Below are 25,299 nucleotides of genomic sequence, written 5' to 3'. Positions count from 1 at the left end.
TACAGAAGTCAGCTCATCCCCAGCATGTATTTATGTGATCACCCGCTCATCATTTAATACACATTTATCTATGTGAACGTAATGTGTGCCTGTCACAACCAATTCACTGCTGTTCTCCAGTTGTCCTGAAGTATATGAATTATCCTCTGAACACAAGCCAGATCGTTATCTAAGCCTGAAGAGGTTCAAACGCGGCCGTCCCCTGGCTGCACAAGGGCCGCAGGGCTGAACCTATACGCAGGGCCGCCTCGGTCCCTGAGCCCCTGGCCTCCCCCGGTTCACAGAGGAGACTGCCGATCGGCCCCCTGTGGGCAGGGGACGCCTGCAGACCCGTGGGTGGAACTGTGGGCCCGTGGGTGCTTCCAGAGCCTGGTGTCTCCCTCGGGAAAGCAGCCCAGCGCTTCCCGCTGCTCGAGGCCCAGGTTTTCCTCGCTGCTCACCCAGCTGTCCCCTGGTTCCCTGCTCATCAACTAATGAAGATAATTGGTCTCCCCTCTGGACGGCCTCCCCCTCCCATGCTTGTCATCCCATCCGTCTCTGTCTTTTTTTGACCACAGGGAAGAAAAGTTTCCTGGGGCTCCATCTGCCAAAAGGACTTTAAAAGTCAGGCCACAGAGCCAGGCTCGGGGCGTGGAGTTTCCTAACGCAAGCTCTCTGATGTCGCAAGGCCCTGTCGGGCACTGCACATTTCCCTGTTTTGTGGGATTATGACTCTTAAAAGGATTTTCTGTGATGGTGTCAGTAGAGGCAAGCGCTGGAAAAGAGGGCATCCGTATTTGCAGGGGCTTCAATCCAGAGAGCCCCCAAGACGCGGGTGTACCACACAGGCTGTGAATATCCCAAGTTTTCAAAAATTAAAGACCCATGCCAAAATGAATTTGCTGGGAAACATTTCCGAATAATCCTCCAGTCTGCAGATCAGCTCTGTTTGCAAGCCTGTACCCTCCGGGGCACAGGGCTCCATGTCAGACCAGCAGCACGGTCCACGGAAGAACAAAATGGAAATAAATCACCGCCGCGGCTCCGGCTGTAAGAAGTAGTTAGAGTGCGTGCACAGTAATAAAATATTCATAATAATGGGCAGGGTGTTTCTTTGAGAGGAACATAGGGGTTATGTCCTTTAAAAACATTGTCCTGTTTATTTCCACGTAAAGAATCTTCTTGTTCTCTCTGAGACGATCTCCTGGGCAACGTATCCGGCCCTTCAGCGGATGATGCCCCGCGCTTCTGTTATTAATTATGACCTTCCTAGACATTCTGTGAATATTACCAGAGCGCCTTGAAGCCGCTGGTCAGAATGGACCACGCTCCCTGCCGGAAGGGAGAGCCAGGAATCTAGGAGGTCGATTCTCCCCGCCTCATACAGATAGGTCTGGGAGGAGGGGTGAGCAGGCCGTTTCAGGGCTCAGAACTCAGGGTTCTCTGTTGGCACACTTCCCACACAAGCAGCGTTCCCCACAGAGAAGTGTTTTGGGGGCAGTGCTTCAATCCATCGCATCTCCTTTCCGCCCATTGTTTTCATCCTGTTCTCGAACCGCCCCCGCGGGATGCCATTATTACCACGTCACCTTAGCGAGGAGGAACCCAAGGCTCAGAGAGGTAAGAGTTGGCTTCAGACCTTCCAGCGCGTGAGTCTTCCTCCCAGCTTGGTCTTCTGGGCGGCTTGCTTTGCCCTCCCTGGAATGCGTACCGGACAGTGAAGCGGGGGTCTCCGGCAGCCATGCCCGGCTGTACCCTGCTGGGTACCTGTGGTCCTGGGCCCACTCACTTGCCAGGCTACTCTGGGGTCTGGTGTGGGTGGGAGCCAATATTTGCTTTTTTTCAAAATGCCTGTCTGATTGTCCCAGGGCCATTTATTCTCAAAGTCCCTGCTGTGTAGATGGGGAGATGGCTGGTACTCGGATGACGCCACACCAAGCCTTCCCTGCCTAGAAGACAGGCCGTGGTATGATAGACTTGGTTCAGCCCGCCGTGAGTGGCACCCACCCCTGGCTGGGGGTCCAATGAGGTGCAGCGGGATTGGAGGGGTGGGAGAGAAGCACAGATGGGTATGAGGCCTCTTGCACGTTTGCCCATCACGGAGCGCCATGCGTGTGCCAGCGCTCCCCGCAGGGCCGCTGCGGGCCCGCGTCCTGCGGCTCCTCTCAGGCGCGAGGCAGGAAGGCCAGGGCCTTTGCGCTCTTCGTGGCCCGCCTGTTCTCGATCCTTTCTGCCTCCTCTCCGGCAGGACTCACCACACGCAAGTGGCCTGTAGCAGGAAGGGCTCAAAGACAAGTCTCAGAAATCCCTGATGTTCATGAAGAACATTTTATTACCATGTCCGTACATCCTGAGTGCGTTTTCAGTCATCACTCTCCTTGGAGAGCTGTTTACCGCTCCAGGCATGGATTTCGGAGTTCCTTCTTTTCTCTGAGGGCGGTGGCCTTGCTGACATGCTGGTTCGAGTGAGTCTGGCTCAGGCTCTTCCCTGCGTCCAGGCCCTGTGGCCCTGGGGACGGCACGGTGACTGACCGGGACTCTGCAGGGCCACTCAGCGTTCTGGAGGTGCCTGAAGACCCCGGCCCGCTGTGGGGAGTACGTGCGTTTCCCGCCCACTCCAGGCCTGTGTCCTCCTGCAATTCTGCCATCCCCACCGAGCACCAGAGTCTCATCTTCTTGAGGAAGTAGCCAGCTCTCGGCTAGAAACTCCATGCTCTTGGAAGTTATTCCCACAGCTCTCGCCCCTCAGTTTACCCAGAGGAACAATTCACTTCTGCACACATGATCATGGAAGACGTCCGTCACTCAAAATAAAGTTAAAACAGTCCTTTCTCTGTGCAAATAACAGTTTCCCAGCGAATACATTTTCTGTGTTCAGAGTTGTGTACATCATTGTTTTAAATAAATGCAACTTTAAATCTGCCTTTCGTCCACAGGAGAGCCTGCACATGGCCCTCTCACGGGTCCCCTAAGAGCCACTCTTAGCGGTGGCCCGAATTTTAGGAGTGTGAGCACCAGTCATTCTGACTCTGGACTTCACGCACTAGCCCAGCAGGGAGCTCAGCCCCCGGACACCAAGGGCACCACGCTGCCCGCTTCTTTCCTCGTCGTTTCAGAGCCACTGGAGGAAGGGGTCTCTAGGACTGATTTATAGCTACAACCCACTAGAAATCCTGTCTGAAAACTGGGGTCCTGAGTTGCTGTACTCCCTGGACGACTGACACTTAAAAAGGGATCATTTTTCCTGAACCCTAACATGGTTGAAGTGTCAGATCTGTTAGCCCAGAGCTTCTAGTCACTGTGAGATTAGATCAGACCTTCTTAGCGACAGAAGTGGAAGTAGTGTCATCTGGGGCAGACCTCTGGGCTTTGTTCTTGTCTGTCTACCCCTGATCTCCTCTAACCGCGTGGAGGAACCTCGGGGAAGCCCAGTCTCTGGCTCAAGTCGTCTCTCTCGTTCTGCCGCAGGTACCGCCTGGCCGGCCTGCCCGGGGAGTACCAGCAGAGGAACATCAGCAGCCCCGAGGTCAGCTACTGCCTGGTCACCGAGCTCATCATCTGGACCCAGTACGAGATACAGGTGGCTGCCTACAACGGAGCCGGCCTGGGCGTCTTCAGCAGGGCCGTGACTGAGTACACCCTGCAAGGAGGTGAGCCTGCCCGAGGCGGCACGGTCTTCTTCACTGGGGAGCAAGATGTGCAGAGTTCTGTTGGAGCAAGCGAGTTGATCAGCTCACTCAATATTTGAAATATTTATTTCTGTTGAAATAAAAATAGACTGTTCAGTCCTCTAGGGAGCAATCAGAAGGGGATGAATCACATATTTAATTTAATCTCTCCTTCTATTCATAAACTATAGCAAAACCACAGAAAGCGATTGTATATATTATTCTGTCTGCTGCTTTTCATCCTGTTCCTAAGGATGAAATGTGTCTCTACACATCCTTTAACTGGTCCACTTATTCTGAAAATTCCTGTGGAATTGACTTTTTCTAAAAGGAATAATGGTATATTTTGCAGTGGAGGTGGCTGTGGAGTCCTGTGTGAAGCTGTGAACGTTTTTCACAGAGTGATCTTTCAGTGTTTTGTTTTTAGCGATGTAACACAATTGTTAGTAATGGGGTTTGCGACTCGCTGCTCTCCACCCCCACTTTGGGTTTCCTTTTTCAGTTACACAGGCAAACAATTCACTAGATCCATAAAAACTCCTCCCCACACCCACCCCCCAAAACTGACCAGCCAGAGTGCCATAAAGCCAGCAGGTCTTAAATTTATGTGCTAAGACCCAACCCCGTCATTTCCAGTTAATTCCACTGTTTTCTGCAGGGTCCGGGTCTTGGCCCCAGGAAGGGCTGGACCCTCAGAGACACTCTCCATGTCTGCATTTCACTTTCAACGCTCTTCACAGTAACAAATAGACCCTCTCTGGACACAGTGGAGCACCAGAGCCTGGCCCGGGGAAGCAATTTTCCCAACAAATCTAAACCCCTTTTTCGCTGAGCAGTTTTCCCCTGTCCTGACTCACAGGTGTGAGTTTATTTGCTTAGGCGTTTTTATTGCTACCAGGCCTTGGCCTTTTTCAGATGATAAGGTTCCTAACTGCCCACGTCTCTCCCCAAATCATGCCTGAGGCCTAATGTTCCCTGATATTACACGCTGTCATTATCATCCCGTATTGATCGGCCGTCTGTTGTCATCCCTGAGCCCATAAATCCTCCTCCCGAATTAAGTGGCGTCAGCCCTGCTCTCACAGTGAGGAGCAGAGAGACTTAGCATGCAGGATGACAGGAAGGGCTTGGTGTCTGCCTGCACCTCTTGATCACTCATTGGAAAATGAAAATAGCTGAAAACCTGCTCTGTTAACGCTTGCTTTAATTAGTCCGTTTAATAAAATAACAATAAATTTGGAAACACTTAAAGTGACAGACACTGCTGCTGACGGCCCCCCAGCACCGTTCACAGTGACGGCTTCCTCCTGTTGCCAGCACGCTCACGTTCTGTGCGGGGCTCAGTCTCCCCCTGACTGGGAAGGGCTGTGGGGCGCTGCATCTCACGTCTGTCCCGCCGTCCCGGGGGGAGCTTGAGGGCTGTGAGCGACGTGATCGGAGCTCTGTGTGAGGAAGGGAGACCTGTCGGCAGGTGTGCGGGGGAGACCGGAGGGGCCCGAGGGTGGGGCAGCCGCTGCAGACGGCAGAGTGCTGGTTCGGCTGTGAGCTGATGAACTCCCCCCATCGCCGACGCGGGCTGAGAGGAGCCATGGGCGTGTGCAGTGCGGCTTCACACGTATCCCCTCTGGGCTGCCCCTCCACCCGGTCCAGCCTGCCACACGAGCTCTCGCTGGGGCGTCCTGTCCCATGGGACCAGCCCAGCGCCCTCCTCAGCTCGCTGGCAGTTTCTAGGGTGAAGCGGTGTGTTTTGCTCACGCTGAGCGGGTCTAAGGTCGCTGGGCTAATGCAGGTGGAGCAGAGATAACGCTGGGTCCTCTGAGTCAGCAGCGCTGTTTTCTGGGCTCCCTTGGCCCCTCTGAGGTCAGTGGGGCCCCGCAGGGGATTCATCCAGCCTGAATGCTGGTGGCGTGCCTGCCCCTCCAGCACGAGGGCCTTGTGGATCTGGACACAGCGGGAGGCAGGCGCTGACTCCGCGTGGAGCCGTCTCTGGATGCCTCGGCTCGGGTGAGGTTGGGAGGAATCTGCTTCCTTGCGTAGGTGAGAACCTGACTTCCGGTAGCTCTGCATGCTGAGGTGTTCAGAGTCTCTCTCTTCTTAGCTGCTTATGAGCAGATGTCGTGTGCGGTTTTCCCATCTGCGTGTCAGCCTGCGTCGCTGGATCACCGTTCCTTGGCCTGGCTACTGGGTGGCTGGCAGGGGAGCCTGGAGCTAGGAGTCCCGGCAGGTCTCCGGGCCCCCAGGGTGATCACAGTCCACATCTTTGCTCACCTGAGGGTGTTTCTGACCCTCTGTGAGTCCCCGATGCAGGCTGTGATCCCGCCAGCCTCGGTGTGGACTCAGGAAACACACATCCTCTGGGGCTCCTGGCGTCTTTTCCAGCCGTGGTTGGCACGCCCAGACCCGTGTGCTCCGTGCAGTGGTAACGCCCGGGCAGCTGACCCTGAGCACTGCTCCATGCTCTGCTTCCAGGCCCTGCCCTGCCCCTGCCCTGGACCCTCGGTCACCAGCAGAGCTTCTCAGGCCATTTCAGCCTCTGACCTTTCCCCTTTTGTCTGAGGGTCATGCCTGAGCCCCGAGACTGGTCCCTTGGGCTCCACAGCTGGCAGATCAGGATGGACACACGGCCAGGGGAGATATCTGGACCCTCAGCACGGGGCTCACTCACATGGGGTTCACGTGGGGCTAACTTACATGGGGAACACTCACCAAGGGCACACACACACACACCTTTCTGCCTACACAGGCCCAGAATTGGCCCTGGCCCAGAGTCCATAAAGCCTGACTCTTATTACTTATCAATACTACCTATCTGCCTTCAAGAAACATCTTAGCTCTTCTCTGCCTCTGCTTTTTTTTTTTTTTTTTTTTTGGCATTTGTAAAGTTCTGACATCTCCACCCGCCCTGACTACTTTAAGGGCAGTTGTGAAGAGAAAAGGAAGCAGTGTAGGTGAAAGGGAAGTCGCTCCGTCGTGTCCGACTCTTCACGACACTCTTCTGCAGCCCACCAGGCTCCTCCGTCCATGGGATTTTCCCGGCAAAGGTCCTGGAGTGGGGTGCCATTTCCTTCTCCAGAGGATCTTCCTGACCCAGGGATCGAACCCAGGTCTACCTGCATTGCAGGCAGATGCTTTATCCTCTGAGCCACTAGGGAAGCCATGCTATTAAATGCTGAGCTGTGACACACACACCCATGTTTCTGTCTGTATTCCTCCATCCACCCTGACAACAACCAGTATCTATTGTGGGATTTGAATGTCTCCATCATGATAGTCGTACAGAAAGAAATTTGAGGTCAATTTCTTTGCTATTAGTAAAATCAAGAACGCACGTTGAGGAATTGGTGTGAGTGCCTGCTGTGTGACATAGTAGGGCCACGCAACAGGCCAGGGCACTGAGACCGGAGGGGACACCTGTCTCATTGTCAAGCCTGGGGGCTTCAGCCTCGACCGGAAGTGAAGACTAGCATTTGTGAAACAAGATCGAGAATGAGAACAGAGTCCGGCCTCGTTCTCAGGAAGGCAGTCCCGTTCGGTGCTCGGGGAATGTGCCGTCACTGTGAAGGCACCCCCGCAAAGGGGCTTTCCTGGGACAGCGTCAGGGAAGTACGTGTAGCTGCTGAACTGGTTCTGAATGGAATCCGGCTGCTAGAAACAGACCCAAAGGAACAGCACCGTAGATGAAGTGGGCATATGTTTTCATCTTTCTGACACCAAATGGGGCAGTGGGTTCTGTGGAGTCATAGTGGCAGCTGTATGGTCACCAGAGAACCAAGTCCTCCTTTTTTTGCTTTGCTATCTGTAGTGCTTGCCTCGTGGTTGCAAACTAACTACTGTGATGCCAGCTATCACATCCACATTCTAGAAGGAGGAAGGCACAGGGTCTGCCTTGTGGCCCAATAATCAAGTTTGCCCACCTTTGAGGAACTTTCTTAGAAGTCCCATCTGCCACAGACTCGTGCTTACAATTCATGGACTGTCTCCATGCCAGAGAGCCTGGGAAGGGTCCCTCAGCTGGGCACGTTTCCGTCCATTGTTAAGGAAGGAAGAGGGGAGGGCAAGCAAAGGGCAGCTAGCAGTGTCTGTCCCACTTGTCCGGCGACTCCTGCTGAGGAGTCGCCCGAAGGATGTACAGTTTCCAGGTATAAACTGGTGAGACAGCCTGTCTCACAGCCGCTGCGGGCAGAGCACCTCCTGGTCCTTCGTAACCACCCAGACTGGAGTCCCCAGACCCCTCGGCCTCCTCTGGAGCTCAGCGGCTCTGCTCCGGCAACCCGCTGTGTGTCCCAGGGCTGTTTGCGGCCGGCGCTGAGAAAGGCTGGGGGGCTAACTGGTGCCTGATGCTGAAAAGGGAAGAATTAAAATGCTGATATGTTAAGGGGGTAGGGAGGGGTGAATTACGCCTAAGATTAATTATTCATCAGCCTAATTTGGGAAACTATTGGAATGTGTGTACTCACAATTCTGGAGCTGGTCAGGAGACTGTGGAGGAGCAGGAGCAAAGGGGAGAGCTGAGCCGCCGTCCAGCCGGCCTCCTTTTCCTCTCCCATTAGCCGCGTGGTGGACTAGAGCCATCGGGGACACGCAGTGTGATTTATCTGGACTTTAATAAGGCTTCTCTTGAAAAGATGTCGGAATGCTGGGAGAGCTCGAGGGGCTCCCACTGCCGCCAGGGGGGCGTGTGCATGTCAGACGGTCACCCGCAAGAGGATGTGTGAACGACACAGTGTCGGCCCGGCGAGGGCACAGGGGGCGGGAATGCGGGTGGGGGGGCTGCTGCCCAGAGATGCGTGGCCCCAAGCACGCGGCCTCAGTCTCAGAGGGGCTTCCCTCAAGGGGGCTCCTGAAGGAAGATAAGGGGGCCATACCTCAGCCCAGTGAACTGACCCCGGAAGTGGTGAAAACCGCCATCCACCTGTCATGCCCCAGGTTTCTCCTCAGTCCCGTTTATTGTTGAGATGCAGTAAAAGCATCTGTTACGGCCCACGTCCTGACGCTGTGTGCGGCCCCAGCCACTCCGAGCTCCCCTGAGAACTCTGTGGTCACGTGACTGCTTCACCTGTCTCTCACCATTAGCTGAGCAGTTTTTAACAGAAACTGATTGTGGAGCTAACCACTGCGTCAGCATCGACTTGGAACCACTGATTGCTCCAGATGACTACAGTGCCTTTCCCCCTTCCTGGATGATTAGAAAGTTGCTGAAGTAGACATTGGCAGTAGGAAAAATGCTCATAATTATACGGGGTGTTTAGTTATGCAGAACTTAGACTCTCTGGCTTTTTCCTCTTGAAACCAAAAGCATATTGATTTCTGGAAGGGTTCGGAAAGAACTTCTGGGGTGAACTGAAGTTGTCTTCCATTTCATTTGGGTGATTGCAGTGGAGATTTGACAGCTTGGGTTCATGTGGTTAGAGCTGTTTTAAGAGTCTTGCTGCTCCGTGTGTGCATTGCCTGTGTGCGTGCTCAGTCGCTTCCGTGTCTGACTCTGCGACCCCATGGGCTGTAGCCCGCCAGGCTCCTCTGTCCATGGGATTCTCCAGGAAGGAATTCTGGGGTGGGTTTCCATTTCCTCTTCTAGGGGATCTTCCTGACCCAGGGATCAAACCCACATCTCCTGTGTTTCCTGCTTTGCAGGCAGGTTCTTTACCACTGAGCCAGAGAGAAAGCCCATGTTTAGGTTAATCTCTCACATTTAAAACTTCCTTCTGCAGGAAAGAGAAGGTCATGAGGCCCTGCTAACAACATCTATTAAATGGGACTGATGGGCAAAATCGGGGCCAGTGGGGCATATGAGAAGCTAGGAGGTGAGAAAGTTTGTGTTAGATAATTCTTGAACAAGTCGTAAAGAGCCAGGGCAGACCAAGCAGATTTGAGGTGTGCTCAGTCACTCACTCATGTCCAACTCTTTGTGACCCCATGGACTGTAAGCCTGCACCAGGCTCCTCTATCCATGGAATTCTCCAGGCAAGAATACTGGAGTGGGTTGCCATTTCCTCCTCCAGGGAATCTTCCTAACCCAGGGATGGAACTCACATCTCCTGTGTCTCCTGCATTGGCAGAAAGATTCTTTACCATTGAGCCATCTGGGAAGCCCCAAGCCAGTGAGGTTAGCAAACTTGATCCCTTCCTTAAATGTGTTAGTCGCTCAGTCATGTCCAACTCTTTTGCGACCCCATGGACTGTAGCCTGCCAGGCTCCTCTGTCCATGGAATTCTCCAGGCAAGAATTCCTTCCTTAAATGGGTCCATTAAGATGCAAATGCTGATTTTTCTATAAAGGGCTCAAAGACAAATTATACTATAAATCATCATTCTTGAGCATGCCAAGATTTTAATTTTTTCTGGTTTTATTTCTTTATCATTTTTCTTCTTGTAACAGGTATTTTTGTGCTGTAATGATTTATTCTGGTTTCAGAACATTACCTTCTAATGAAGGAGAACTATTCCATATTTAGAGAGAAATGGGAAAAAACATTTGGTTATCCAGGTTTCTAAAACATTAGTAAAAGCCCCTAAATGTTCACTTGGGCTTCGCAGGGTTTTCTAAAGTAAGGATTATAAATGAGCACTCTGCAAGCTCCATTCCTATCTCCTCTTGGGAAATTCTCAATGTAGCATAAATGACATTGCACGAAAAGATTTGTTTCTCAGTCCTGATGACTTTGTAGACCTCAGGCTGCTCCCATGGACAGGCTAATGTTCAGATTCTCCCAGCATCCCCTGAAGCACCCAGTAGGAACTGAGCAAAGCCGTGCGGGTGTTCCTTTAGGTGTGGGCCTGACTTGGTCTTTGAGGCCTTACAGGAAAGGGTAGGAATCGCCTTCTTCAGGGGGAGCCACTGTGTGCCAGTTTCCACTGTCCTGTGTGCCATCCACGTATGTTCATCGCCTTCTGCAGCCATCCCCCAGCCGTTGTGTGAGAGAGGCACCATGGTTCCTGTTTTACAGAGAAAAAGGCAGAAATTCAGAGAGGTAATCAGCTTTCCAAAGGTCACACAGGTTGAAAACGCTGGGAAGTGCTCAAATTTATGCTTTTCCTTCTCAGTTTAGTTCAGTTCAGTCTCTCAGTCGTGTCCTACTCTTTGCGACCCCATGAATCGCAGCACACCAGGCCTCTGTCCATCACCAACTCCCGGAGTTCACTCAGACTCAGGTCCATCAAGTCGGTGATGCCATCCAGCCATCTCATCCTCTGTCATCCCCTTACACCATAAAAGTCACCATTTCAAGTGTACAATTCAGTGTGTTTCCACATATTCACAAGACTGTGTGACCATCAGTTCAGTTCAGTTGCTCAGTCGTGTCCGACTCTTTGCGACCCCATGAATCGCAGCACGCCAGGCCTCCCTGTCCATCACCAACTCCCGGAGTTCACTCAGACTCACGTCTATCGAGTCAGTGATGCCATCCAGCCATCTCATCCTCTGTCGTCCCCTTCTCCTCCTGCCCCCAATTCCTCCCAGCATCAGAGTCTTTTCCAATGAGTCAACTCTTCATATCAGGTGGCCAAAGTACTGGAGTTTCATCTTTAGCATCATTCCTTCCAAAGAACGCCCAGGGCTGATCTCCTCTAGAATGGACTGGTTGGATCTCCTTGCAGTCTAAGGGACTCTCAAGAGTCTTCTCCAACACCACAGTTTAAAAGCATCAATTCTTCGGGGCTCAGCATATAAACATGGGCAAAAATCGCTTCCAGATTTTCAGTGCTCAAGTGGGTTTGCAATAGCTTGTGGATATTTTTTACTGGAATGAAAAGCAGGCACAATAAGTCTGTTTTACATGGAAACCCAGGACAGACACACACTCCTGAAACAAAAGGGTCAGAGAACAGTAATTACCCTGACAGTGTGTGATGGTTTTTAATATTTTCTGCTCTATTCCATTCTGTCTCATTCTTTCCTTCTTTAACAAATGCAGGCTGCGATCGCTAAGCTGAGTTTCTGGTCTGCTGCTAATGCAGTAGTGGCCTGCAGTTTGAAAAAACCCTGAATTCAAGCAGTACAGGGTGTTTGGTTCAGTTGGCCATGAATCCCTTTCAGAACAGGCGTCAACTGGCCTGTAGTTCACGTCAGGGTCAAGGTTGAAGCCGGGCACCCAAAGGAGATACTACAATGAAAGACCCAACAGGGGTGGGGCTGAGTGGGCACCAGCGGGGCAGCCTGGGCACCAAGCCGAGATTCGGGGGCTGGAGGCAGGTCGAGTCCAACACCGGTGTCTGTGCAGACCTTGTGGGAGAAGACTTGCCCTTCAGCTGCCACTGAAAGACACAGGGAACAGTCAGACCCGCCTTAAATGGCTGTGCCTGCGTGCTAAGTCCCTTCAGTCGTGCCGGACTCTTTGCAACCCCATGTAGCCCACCAGTGTCCTCTGTCCATGGGATTCTCTAGGCAGGAATGCTGGAGGTCTCCTCCTCCAGGGGTCTTCCTGACCCAGGGGCGGAGCCCACGCCTCTCACACCCCTGCGTTGGCAGCGGGCCCCTCACCGCCAGTGCTGCCTGGGAGCCCAACACTGCAACCAGACACTGTCTGTGGAGGTTCAGACTGGTCTTCCCTACAAGCCTGTGAGAGTTTTGAAGGCAGGGGCTGCATCTGATTGATCTTATTTACATCTGTACCCCCAAACCCAAGCAAGGTGCCTGACACGTCAATAAATGAAGCATAAATAGACGTCTGATTATGGCGAACGCCTGCCGTTTCTATTTCAGTTCCCGCCAGTGGGCCAGTGAGTGTCCGTGTTCAGCATGATGCCCAGCCTTCTCTCCCGTGGTCGTCTTCTTGTCTTAGAAGAAGAACCCAGTGCCTGCTGGCCTTGCGCCTCCGCAGCCTGCAAACTGGTCCCGAAGGCTTTCCCCTCAGTGCCTGGTGCATAAAGAATTGGGGAAAACAAGTTTGGAAAGGGATACACAAAACTTTTTCAGTGTTAAGGTATTTTCTTATGCAGGACCCTTAAAAAGGGATTCTTGAGCTTCTTTGTGCAAGATCTGTTATCCTCACAAAGTGTCAGGACTGTTTAATGCAGGGAGGACACGCAGGCACATCAAAGCCAGGAGCGCTATCACACACAAGAACTCAGCCGTAGCCTTCAACGCCCTGGAGTTGATGACACCGCCCAGCACGCAGATGGAATATAGCTGTCCACCCAGCAGAGTTGCAGCCCGTGGCCCCTCTACGTCGTGAGCTGCTTCTCCCCTTCTCTGAAAGGCAGGTAGTGGTGTAGGCTCACCTGGAGAGGGAGATGCCCATGAATTCTGGGTGGACTCTTCAGTCCCCGATACTTGAGATCATACACGTTCAGGATAAGGAGAATCGGGGTGTGTGGTTGTGGTGGAGACGTAAGGAATTGGGCATCCTTCCGTGGCATAGCCACTGCTGGGTCCAGCCATCCCGCCAGCAGCTCCATCCCCAGTGAATAGAAGATAAGCAGAGGTGAAGAGGCATTTCTCTAGGTGAGGGAGGCCCTGAGTGTTCACATGCCAGGCTGCTTCCAACCAGGAGAACTGACCTTGCCTTGAGGGTGGTGAGAGATGAGCCGCCATCATGCGGGACACTGAGGTTTCATAGTTTGAAACAGATATTGTCGGTCTGGTATCTCAAGTAGACACGCACGAGCATGTTAGCATACAGAAATGTTGTTGAGCGGTGCACTATCATCTCATTCTGTGCTAAATTCTGCTGATTTGACAGCGTTGTCCCTGGGACGTCAGCATCTTTAGGTTGGATTCCACCAGCTGATATGGGGTGAGAAGGAGGCAGAGGTCAGTCACTTTCTCCTACGGAGGCCTGGACGCTCACACCCACCTGCCCCATGAGACCTTGGGAATCTCCCTGCTGGCATTTCATGGTATCACTCCATTAATTTTATTTGACATGTTGTGAATCTCCCAAACATCAGGTAGCTCCATGGCCAGCGCACGTTTCTTCTGATTAACTGTTATTTTAAACCGATTTCCGCTGTTTACACAGATTGCAGAGAAGATGGATTGTAATGATAGTCTAGAATTTACTTGGGGTCCTGAGATCAGCTTTGCATAATATGCATCGTGTTGTTTGAGTACTTGAATGAAACAGCAAACATGAGCCCAACTGGTGTCTCTCTTCCCAGCTGCAGAGACTGGCTCAGGAGAAGTGCTGACCCGACAGAGTCTCAAATTCTGTGGGCTGTGAACAGCAGTAGACATTCCTGGAGGAAAAGGTGGAAAACTGTCGCTGGGAGTCACCTTGGGTCACTCAGACAGGCCGATCCTAACAACCTCGTTTCCTCCTGGGGGAGGGTTGCCGAGTTGATAGCTCCAAATGCTATGTTCATTCTGTGGCTTGATTTCCACTCATTGCTTCATTTACTTATCAGTTCTCTCAATCAGCACCCTTGTGGCTGAGATGGAGACCATGCACTGGGTGATAAAGTCATCAGGTGAACCCCGAGGACTCAGCTTTGCTCAGAGAGTGTTCACTTGAAGCACCACCAGTGTGAAGGTGACCCCAGCTGCAGAACCCATCGCCCTTCGGGGCTTTTCTTGCTCAGCACTTCCGTCAGGGACTCGGAGCGGGTGGAGACGATGTGCCCGGCAAGCCTGCAGGTGTCACAGCTGAGAGAGCCATTCAGATGTTCTGTCCCCGAATCAGAATTAAAAATAAACTGCAGTGTTAGATTGATGGCTGAAATCAGGCTGAAGCATGAAAGCCAGACGCTGCTTTTCCAGACACACGACCAGCCATGTGACAGAGGAGGAGGGGCGGGATGTGCCGGTTGTTGCCATAAACAGAGTTGGGAGGTGAGTTGAGCACAGATCCAGGGAGAGCTGGGACCAGTCTTGTCAATGACACGTTTCCGAGTCAGGGCAGATCCAGTGCCATGGAATCGTGTTTGGGCTGAATGCCGCTGGAGCCCGGAGGCCAGCTCCAGGTGCCTCGCCGTGAGGGCTGGTGAGGACGCGGAGGGTCCACGGAGAAGGGACCCAACACGGGTGGGGCTCTGTCCAGCCGTCATGCAGGAAACGGGAGAAGCAGAGTGTTTACTTGGCCCCTGGGAGCCAAGCCCAGCTGGATAGATTTGTGATTTTCAGGTGGTCCACTGGCTCTGTGGGCAGGGAGACGGACAGGCATGGACAGGCAGCGGTTGTGAAAGGAAAGGCAGATCCCTTTACAGCGTTCGGCCAGGGCGCACGGGACTGCAGAGAAGGAAGCGGTCCAGGAAGCCCTACTGGCCGCCAAGTGGCCGCCTGTCGGGAACAGTGAGTGGGCTCCTGCGAGAACAAGCTGCTGAACCCCAGGACCGTGGGGGGCTGGAACTATACCTACAGGAGAAGGAGGTAGAGACGGAAATTAGGCTTCTCCTTGACTCTGAAGCCATGTAAATGTATTTCATCTATTCGTGTGTGCACGCACGCTCAGTCATCTCCAACTCTTTTGCAACCCCACGGACTGTAGCCCACCAGGCTTCTCTATCCATGGGATTTCCCAGACAAGAATCCTGGAGTGGGGTGCCATGTCCTGCTCCAGAGGATCCTCCCGACCCAAGGATCAAGCCCACACCACCTGCATCGGCAGGGGGATCCTTTACCACGTGTCACCTGGAGAGCCCTCATCTATTCATAAAACTAAGTGATTTTAAAACATTTATAACGGAAAGTCTGAAAAGCTGAAGGCAATATGAGACAGATGAACACAGCGGTGTGTTGAGTTGGTGAACTCAGCCAGATGGAAAGTGATTATTTCAAGTAACTTTGAAATGTGATGGTCTGACTGCCCATCCCTAGCACAGAACCAAAATCGAAAGCTGGAGGAAGAAGGACCCACAGCTTTCAGCGGCCATGGGAACGGATGTGCTGCATTCGGTGCTGTTAAGGCACAGTTGTGTGAGCGCTGTGAGATAAAGCGAGTGACCACTGTGTGGCTGTCACTGGGAACCGAGATTTTTGGCAAAGTTGAAACCCTAAATTGGAATTGGAAGTATGATGATTTTATCCTCAAAGGAAGGAAGAATTTCTTGTAAAAAGGCCTGGAAATGAGAACCATCCTAGTAGCACAGAGTTTCTCAGTAACCCCCAAATAAACAGGCTTTCCTGGCTGAATGGGGGATTCCAGGTCAGGAGCAGGCGGTAAATAATATAATGTAATGTAATATATAATTCCAAAAAGTGAGGAAGCTTATCAAACCCCAGTGAGAGCTTGTCAAGAAGACCCCTGAGCCACCTTGAAGAGGCTCCCACTCGTTAAAGATGGGATAATGTGAAAATCAGTCATAATAACTGCAACGAATTGAAGTGTTCCAAATACATTTCAGTCCATGGATTCGTAACAGTGTGTATTTTCAGAGCCACACTGATCAACTTTGGAGAATGCTAGGGGAACTTTTACATGCTGTATTTGTATAAAACTTTCCAATCAAAATCTCAAAATTTTGAGTGAGAAACTTGACCTCAGTGGGTGAACACAACTTATTCAATATGTGGTTTTATTCTCGAGATGGTGCCATTCAGATACCATCAAGACTTCTAATTATAACCTCTTCAAGGATTTGAAGGTACCCATTAACAAGAGAGCATTTGCACAGGTAGGTGGTCATGAGTGCCTGAAGATTATTTATCGCTTTTTCCCCAGTGAAGAGAAACTTCTGTCTTACTGTTAACCAGAATGGAGACAATTCGCCCTCTTTGAGTTGTACTTTAAGGGGGCAGTATTGCCCTAAGTTAACAGTCCTTCCTTTCACTTTGACATTACAAACGTGTAATGTCAAAGTTTTTGTGATAATGTGACTGGATTTGGAATCTGATCACATATTTCTCACAGAAAGTATTTTAAAATAATGGGCATTTGTATATATCTACACAGATACTGCTGCCCATCTTAATAATAGTTTCTTTAGCGTTCAAATGCTGATTCCTTTAGAATTATAAAACTGATTGCATATCACTCGTACACGTTCGTATAGATGGTCTGGGGAGTTCTCTGTGCCTCCAGTCAGGTGCTAAAGAGTGTCATTAATGGCCATTTTTGGTGCCAATAGCTTTTCCTTCAACAGACCTTCAAAGTGAGACCCATTCACTAAAAACATTAACAACAATGATAATAATAACACTTTGTTCACAAACTCTTACAGAAACTCTTGGACAGCTGGTAGACTTCAGTTTAAAATTAAAATAGGAAAGTTCTGTTACGAATAATACTGTTAGAAAATAAATGGATGGCATGTCAGATGACACAGCGATGAGCCCAGTCCAGATCATTAAATCCAGATCACTTCCATCGCAGGTTGATGAGCACTGATGCACAGCACCGGCTTTAACCCCTCAGAAGAATTCTTTTGTCAAAGTGGTATTCTGATCCCATTGCTTCACAAAGTGAAAAACAGCTGGGACTATAGAGTCTTGGGTTTTGTTCGATTCACCATCTGATAAGGAAAGCTATGGCAAACCTAGACAGTGTGTTGAAAAGCAGAGACATCCCTGCTGACAGGGGTCCGTCTAGTCAAGGCTCTGGTCTTTCCAGTGGTCATGTACAGATGTGAGAGCTGGATGATAAAGAAGGTGGAGCACTGAAGAATTGATGCTTTCAAACTGTGGTGTTGGAGAAGACTCTTGAGAGTCCCTCGAAAAGCCAGATCAAACCAGTCAATCTTAAAGGAAATCAACCCTGAATACTCTTTGGAAGGACCCATGCTGAAGCTAAAGTTCCAGTACATTGGCCACCTGATGCCAAGAGCCGACTCACTGAAAAGACCGTGATGCTGAGAAAGATTGAGTCAGAAGAAGAGGGCAACAGAGGATAAGGTGGTTGAATGGCATCACTGATTCAACAGACATGCACTTGGGCAAACTCGGGAAGATGGTGAGGGACAGGGAAGCCTGGCTTGCTGCAGTGTGTGGGGTTGCAAAGAGCTGGATATAACTTGGCAGCTGAGCAGCAGCAACACATGTTTAAATATAAAGAAGAATAAAGCAGACTGTATGTATGTAGTAACTTCAGAAATCAACTTTTCAAAAAGTTGTGGTTGAACAAATTCTTAAAATTTTCAAATAAATCGGATTGAAAAAAATCAGAAAAAAAGAAGCATGCAGTAACCAATATTGATATTTCCCTTTTTATTTAATTAAGGATTAAATTCTGAAAAATTCATAACAATTAGTTATATACTATCTTATCCAGAATATCTCAAAAGTAAAGTATTTGAAACCGTCAAAACCCTGTAGACCTTTCTAATGCGTTGACTTACTCATGTGGGTTGTTATTTTTCAATACTCATGTGACTTAGTGGTAAAAAAAAAAAAATCCACTTGCCAATGCGGAGCTGTAAGAGACGCCGGGTCGATCCCTGGGTCGGGAAGATCCCCTGGAGGAGCAAGTGGCAACCCACTCCAGTATTCTTGCCTGGAAAATTCCATAGACAGAGGAGCCTGGTGGGCTGCAGTCCATGGGTTCACAAAGAGCTGGGTATGGCTAGGCACACACACTTCAGCAATGTATATAATGCGCATGCATAGTTTTCAAATGTAATTTCAACAGTTGTATGTTTTTGAGTGGCCATAAAGAGTGGTTTACTACAGTGAAACGCGGACAGCGTCTCCTGGCCCAGGCGGACCTCAGCGGCGGCACCTGACTGGACCACTGTACCCCCACCCCGCCCTCTACTGGCCACCCCAAGAAATCCATCCTCAGCAACCAGGAAGGGCCTTTGTGTTATCAACTTGCAAAAGTTTCCCGAAGGAAGAGGACCTCTGTGTCTGAAGCCACTCGTGCGGCTCTCCATTCACACAACCTGGCTGTTCGGTGCCCCAGAGCATTGGGGGCTTCCGCACAGGGCTCCTTGTCCTTAACTATGAAAGCTGAGGCAGTGTCCAGGGAACCCAGGTCATGTGTCCTCACTGGGGTCTAGGGGGAATTATCTGGTGAAAATGGATCTTTTTTTTTTTTGAGCAGTAAAAATCACAGAAAGGCATAACCCCTGTCACTTCACCAGGCCTCTTCACGGCCTGCAGTTTGAGGCTTAGAAAGAATGGCACTTCAGGTGCTAATTATCTGGGGAGAGAATGCCCCTGGAGGCCTCACTCGGGCAGCAGGAGGCCACAGCTTCCCAGGAGGGTCGTCCGTGTGCAGACCGAGCCCAGCTGTGGACGCGTGGGCCTCCACCGTCCTGCAGAGTAGCGGCTCTTCAGGGGCTGAGCCCTGCCTTTCCCGGAAGGCTGGGGTTAGGTAACCCTCCCCCGTAATTAAGACCTTTCTGCCATAGCAGCTTCTTTATTTGAAGCTCTGTCAAGAAGGATTTATGGGCTGTAGGTCTTTTTCTCACTTGAGGGAATTTTTAATCCCATTGTCCACAAATTTGTGAGTCACTTCTGATGACAGTAATTAGGAGAAAGAGATGCTCAAGGATGTGAGAGCAGAAGAGAGCTGAGGAGCATTGTGAGCTGTGACGTGAGGAGAAGGGAGCTTGCCTTCTTAACTGGGTCAGCCAGGCCTGGACGCCTGGTATCTGGGCCCCGGGGCGGGGAAGGCAGGGAGGCACTGACCCGATGGAGAGAGGGCCTCTCAGCGTGGCTGTTACGTGACACAAAGCAAAGAAAGGAACAGCAGGAACTATTGCTCATTTAGTTTATGCAAAATGCCATTTTCTTGACGTGTTCGATCGGTGTGGTCTTACTTTAGAGAATATAACCACATTTGACTAGAAAATTTTATGGAACTTCAGAGTCAGTAATTGGAAAGGAAATCCCAGAACTAAGCCTGCAAAGAATGAGGACGTGGGCTCTCCGAGAAGTCACGGCCCCTTTCAGTTCTTTCCCTCCTTATTTCCCCTCCCACCCCCTTCCCTGCTCTCTTATGCGGGGAGATTGTCCGGGTGACCCGTTGCCACAGAATAAACCTGGAGCTTGCAGGCAGCGCCGTCGTACCGTATCTCGTGGTTTTACAGGCTGGGAACGGGATCCGGAGGGGCGGTACCTTGGGCTGGCGGCTGAGGGTCAGGAGAGCGGAGAGGGGTTCCCTCGAGTGTGGGTGCCTTGACCGGAAGACCATCAGGCTGGGCACCCTGGGGCTGCCCCCCCGGGCACCACACCCAGCCAGTCCAGCATGGTGACCACAGGGACAGCAGACTCCTTTCTCCTCTCAGGACTTCCAGAAAGGACGGTTCTAGAGATAAGGCGTGGAAGCTTCTAGTTTATTAAGGCCTGGGTCATATTCTCTTGGTCAGAACAGTCACAGAGTCTGCACTGAAGTGCCTCAAACACCGCTTGCCTCAGACACCACCTCTACATGAGAAAAGGCATCAAGGTTTCTGCAGCCTTTTTAAAGTCAGATTTACTGAGGTATATAACTTACTTACCTTACCCCCGCCCTTGGCACGGTTCTTGTTCCCCTCCTCTAGCTTTCCCTTTCACAGGAATCATAGAAATGGGAAAAGCCAGCATGCCATGGCTGCGTCTGGCCCTTCCCCGTGTCTGGCACTAAGGCCGTCCGCGTCATTGGCAAGAGTGAGCGGCTCCTCCCCTTTCACCGCGGGCCGCGGTCCATCCCGTGGATGGGCCGGTTTGGTTTTCCTCTCCAGCCACTGAAGGGCTTTGGAGGTGTGTCCAGTTTGCTGCTGTTGTTGTTCAGTCGCTCAGTTGTGTCCAGCTCTTTGTGACCCCGTGACTGCAACATGCCAGTCTCCTCTGCCCTCACTGTCTCCCAGAGTTCACTCAAACTCACGTCCATGGACTCGGTGATATCTAACCATCCTCTGTCGTCCCCTTCTCCTGCCCTCAGTCTTTCCCAGCATCAGGGTCTTTTCCAGTGAGTCGGCTCTTCGCATCATGTGGCCAAAGTATTGGAGCTTCAGCTTCAGCACCAGTCCTTCTAATGAATATTCAGAGTTGATTTCCTTTATTGACTGGTTTGATCTCCTTCCTTGCTGCTCAAGGGACTCTCAAGAGTTTTCTATTTCTTTCATCAATTTTCAGCATACAGATCTTGCCTATATTTGTTAAATTTATATCTATTTCATGTTTTAACTGCCATGTAACTGATACTGAATTCTTAATTTCAGTTTCCAGTTCTCCATAGCTTGTGTTTCAAAATATTTTGATCTTGTATCCTGTGATCTTGCTAATCTCAGTTCTGAGTAAACGCGGGGATTTCCTACACGGAGAGTAATACTGTCAGTGAATAGAGAGGCTTTTTGGGTTTGTTTTCCTTTTCGATCTGTATGCCCTCCGTTCCTTTTCCTGCATTACTACTCCAGCTTGGCCTTCCAGGATAGGAGTGGTAAGAAAGACAGCTTTGCTTTGCTGCTCGTCTTAGGGGAAGGCATTCCGTCTTTCATCTTAAATAAAATGTTCATTGTAGGTGTTTTACAGACGCCTGTTGGCAAGCCTGGGCTTCCCAGGTGGCGTTAGTGGTAAGGAACCCGCCTGCCAGTGCAGGCAACATTAAGAGACGTAGGTTCGATCCCTGGGTTGGGAAGATCCCCTGGAGGAAGGCATGGTGACCCACCCAGTATTCGTGCCTGGAGAATCCCATGAACAAAGGAGTCTGGCGGGCTACAGTCCATGGGGTCGCAGAGTCAGACACGACTGAAGAGCCTTAGCATGCGGCATGCGTGCTTAGCAAGTTTAGTAAGCTCCTTTTAATTCCTACTTTGAGAGTTGTTTTTCCTTTAATCTAGTAGCTCAGTCGGTAAATCATCTGCCTGCAATGCAGGACACCCTGGTTCAATTCCTGGGTCAGGAAGATCCACTGGAGAAGGGGTAGGCTACCCACTCCAGTATTCTTGGGCTTCTCTTATGGCTCAGCTGGTAAAGAATCCGCCTACAATGCGGGCGACCTGGCTTCGATCCCTAGGTTGAGAAGATCTCCCAGAGAAGGGAAAGACTACCCACTCCAGTATTCTGACCTGGAGAATTCCATGGAGTCCATGGGATCGCAAAGAGGTGGACATGACTGAGCGACTTTCACTTTCACTTTTCCTTTAATCACTATTGGAGGTTCAATTTTGTTAAACGATTTTCTAAAACGATTAAGATGATCATGTTTTCTAAATTCTATTGATAATGGCAAATTACCCTGATGAATATTCAAGTGTTGAACCAGCCTTGTGTTTGTAAGATAAACCCTACTTGAATTAGGATAAATTGTGATTTTTACATATTTTTAAATTTGATTTTTCTAATATTTTATTAAGGATTTTGCATCTATGTTCTCAGGCCTATAGTCTACTTTTCTTTCTTTTTATGTTCAGCACCTTTTTCTGATTTTGGTGTCAGCTTAATGCTTTAGAATGTCTTTTATTTCCTTTTTCTTCAAATGCTTAGTAAAATTAACCATTGAACCTTATATGCTTAAGAGTTTTGTTTTTTGGAAGTGTTTAATTTTATATTCAAATATTTGATAGCTATTTGACTACTCAGGTCATCTAGTTCTTCTGGAGTAGATTGGAAGTGTGTTTCTTTAAAGACATTTGTTCATTTCATCTAAGTTGTTGAATTAATGAGCATACTGCTAAGTCACTTCAGTCATGTCATGCGACCCCATAGACGGCAGCCTACCAGGCTCCCCCGTCCCTGGGATTCTCCAGGCAAGAACACTGGAGTGGGTTGCCATTTCCTTCTCCAATGCATGAAAGTGAAAAGTGAAAGTGAAGTCGTTCAGTCTTGTCCGACCCTCAGCAACCCCATGGACTGCAGCCTTCCAGGCTCCTCCATCCATGGGATTTTCCAGGCAGGAGTACTGGAGTGGGGTGCCATTGCCTTCTCCGTTAATGAGCATAAAGATACTCAAAATGTCCTTTTATTCTTTTAGCATCAGTAGAGTTTATAGATGTGTCTCCTGTTATTGGTGATGTTGGTAATTTGCAATTTCTATTTATTTTTTATCAGTCTGGCTAGAAGTTTACTGATTTTTAAAAGAACAGCTTTTGGATTCATTGTTTTTTTTTCTATTATTGTTTATTTTTATTTCACTGATTCCTGGTATTTTTCGTCACTATTTTCCTTCTTTTTTAATTTACTTTTATAGGTTCTTACAGTTGAAGTTTAGATTCTAATATAAACATCTAAAGGCTATTTATTCAGTTAAGTTCAGTTGCTCAGTCATGTCCAACTCTTTGCAACCCCATGGACTGCAGCATGCCAGGCTTCCCTACCCATCACTAACTCCCGGAGCTTTCTCAAACTCATTTCCATTGAGTCGGTGATGCCATCCAACCATCTCATCCTCTGTTGTCCCCTCTCCTCCTGCCTTCACTCTTTCCCAGCATCAGGGTCTTTTCCAATGAGTCAGTTCTTCACATCAGGTGGTCAAAGTATTGGAACTTCAGCTTCAGCATCAGTCCTTCCAATGAATATTCAGGACTGATGTCCTTTAGGATGGACTGGTTGGATCTCCTTGCAGTCTAAGGGACTCTCAAGAGTCTTCTCCAACACCACAGTTCAAAAGCATCAGTCTTTTGGCACTCAGCTTTCTTTATAGTCCAACTCTCATGTCCATACATGACTACTGGAAAAACCATAGCTTTGACTAGACAGACCTTTGTACGCAAAGTAATGTCTCTGCTTTTTAATATGCTGTCTAGGTTGGTCATAGCTTTTCTTCCAAGGAGCAAGCGTCTTTTAATTTCATTGCTACAGTCACCATCTTCAGTGATTTTGGAGCCCCCAAAAAAAAAAAATCTCTTACTGTTTCCATTGTTTCCCCATTTATTTGCCATGAAGTGATGGGACCAGATGCCATGATCTTAGTTTTTTGAATGTTGAGTTTTAAGCTAACTTTTTCACTCTCCTCTTTCACTTTCATCAAGAGTCTCTTTAGTTCTTCTTCGCTTTCTGCCATAAGGGTGGTGTCATCTGCATATCTGACGTTATTGATATTTCCCCCCGCAATCTTGATTCCAGCATATGCTTCCTCCAGCCCAGCGTTTCTCATGATGTACTCTGCATATAAGTTAAATAAGCAGGGTGACAATATACAGCCTTGATGTACTCCTTTTCCTATTTGGAACCAGTCCGTTGTTTCATGTCCAGTTCTAACTGTTGCTTCTTAATCTGCATACAGGTTTCTCAGAGGCAGGTCAGGTGTTCTGGTATTCCCGTCTCTTGAAGAATTTTCCACATTTTGTTGTGATCCACAGTCAAAGGCTTTGGCATAGTCAATAAAGCAGAAGTAGATATTTTTCTGGAACTCTTGCTTTTTTGATGATCCAGCACTTTTGAATCCCCAAATTTTGGTATGTTGTGTTTTTCCCTTTTATTAAACTAAAAATGCTTTCTAATTTTCCAGGTGATTTCATCTTTAACTCGTGGGTTACTTTGAAGTGTGTTCCTTAATTTACAAGTTTTTAGGGACTCTCCACATATCTTTCTGTTGTTAATTTCAAGTTTAATCCTGTTGAGTCATAAAAGACACTTTTTGTGATTGCAGTTATTTTTAACTTGTTTAGACTTGTTTTGCATGAGGTATATATTTCAAATGTGTCCATCTCGGTTAAGTTCCACATGTGCTTGAGAAGAATGTGTAGTCTGTTGCCCTTGGGTAGATTTCTACGTAAATATCGTGTGGGTCAGATTCCGTGTGGTGTTGCTCTGGCCTCGGAGATCCTTACTGAGACGCCTGGCCTGCCTGTTTTTTTGGGTGGAGTGTTGAGGTCTCCACCTGTCCCGGGAGTTTTGTGTAGTTTTACTGTCAGTTTTGTTGTTTTGCCTTCTGTACGCTGAAGCTCTGTGCATCCACATTCAGGATTGTTGGGTCTTCTTGAGGGACAGAGCACGCCATCATCATGTCACGAGCTGGTTTATCATCGGTTTATTGTTTGGTAGGATATTTACTCTGATATTAATGTAATGACACCAGGTTTATCTTAATTAGTGTTTTCGAGTATTTTTTCCCATTCTTTTACTTTTAAGCTATTTTTTAAGAAGAGGGGGAGGGTCCCTCTTTTCTTGTATTTCGGACACAGTGGCCCGGTGGCCTCAGCTTCCTTATGGGCTCACAAAAGGGTAAGACTTTTTCATTTGTTCAGCTTTTCCTCGTGTTTGATGGCTGTGCCGTGCTTCCCAGCTGCCCAGACCCTCGGCTCAGTGATGCCTGTGGCCGTTTTCAGTCCACCACTTCAGGATGGTGCTGAGCGGGAAGTGAGCAGGACAGTCTTCCTGGTATGGTATGGAAGGAGGGACCAGAGACAGCGCAGGAGGAGAAGACGGGAGCAGCTGGGCGGCTTGGAGTCTGGAGGGGAGGTCTAGGATACCGTGTGTCTTTCTCATCTCTGCCGGATGACGTGAGATTCTGAAGAAGAGCGTAATGAAAGCTGCAGTGATTTTTAACAGGATCATACTGAATTCTCACGTGTTCTGTGCCAAGAGACACGTGTCTCTGTTTCTGTTCCTGGAGCCAAAGGATCCTCTGGGATCCGCTGTCTTTCCCTTGAAACAAGCTCCTAAAGAACCAAGACCTGCCCATGTGTCCCGCAGAAAGCTGTACAGCACAGCCTGCGGCCTGCCCCTTCTGCAGAGGCCGTCCTTCAGAGGCCGGCCGGGTCCTGTCTCTGCCATTTCCAGAAGCCCGCTGATTTCCCACTGCCCTCCGTGTACGCTCTCAACCTCTGCGGCCGGCGTCCAGGGCCATCCCCACAGTGACCCGCCCACCTTCTCAGCCCCTTCCTCCCACAGAACCCCATGTCCAGCCACACCCATC

The 25,299-nt window shown here is 49.6% G+C and overlaps 1 protein-coding gene across 1 annotated transcript in view; it reads left to right on the top strand.

The window, feature by feature from the left end:
* Positions 1–25,299, top strand: part of SDK1 (sidekick cell adhesion molecule 1) — a 745,496-nt gene that overhangs the window by 595,171 nt on the left and 125,026 nt on the right. Inside the window, exon 17 of the mRNA XM_070780283.1 lies at positions 3,448–3,629. Coding sequence (XP_070636384.1) covers positions 3,448–3,629 — 182 coding nt within the window. The remainder of the gene's footprint in view (positions 1–3,447; positions 3,630–25,299) is intronic.

Source organism: Bos indicus, chromosome 25, assembly GCF_029378745.1.
Source record: "Bos indicus isolate NIAB-ARS_2022 breed Sahiwal x Tharparkar chromosome 25, NIAB-ARS_B.indTharparkar_mat_pri_1.0, whole genome shotgun sequence".
Taxonomy (NCBI): domain Eukaryota; kingdom Metazoa; phylum Chordata; class Mammalia; order Artiodactyla; family Bovidae; genus Bos; species Bos indicus.
Note: the sequence above shows the minus strand (reverse complement) of the source record. Positions and strands in the feature narration are given on the sequence as shown.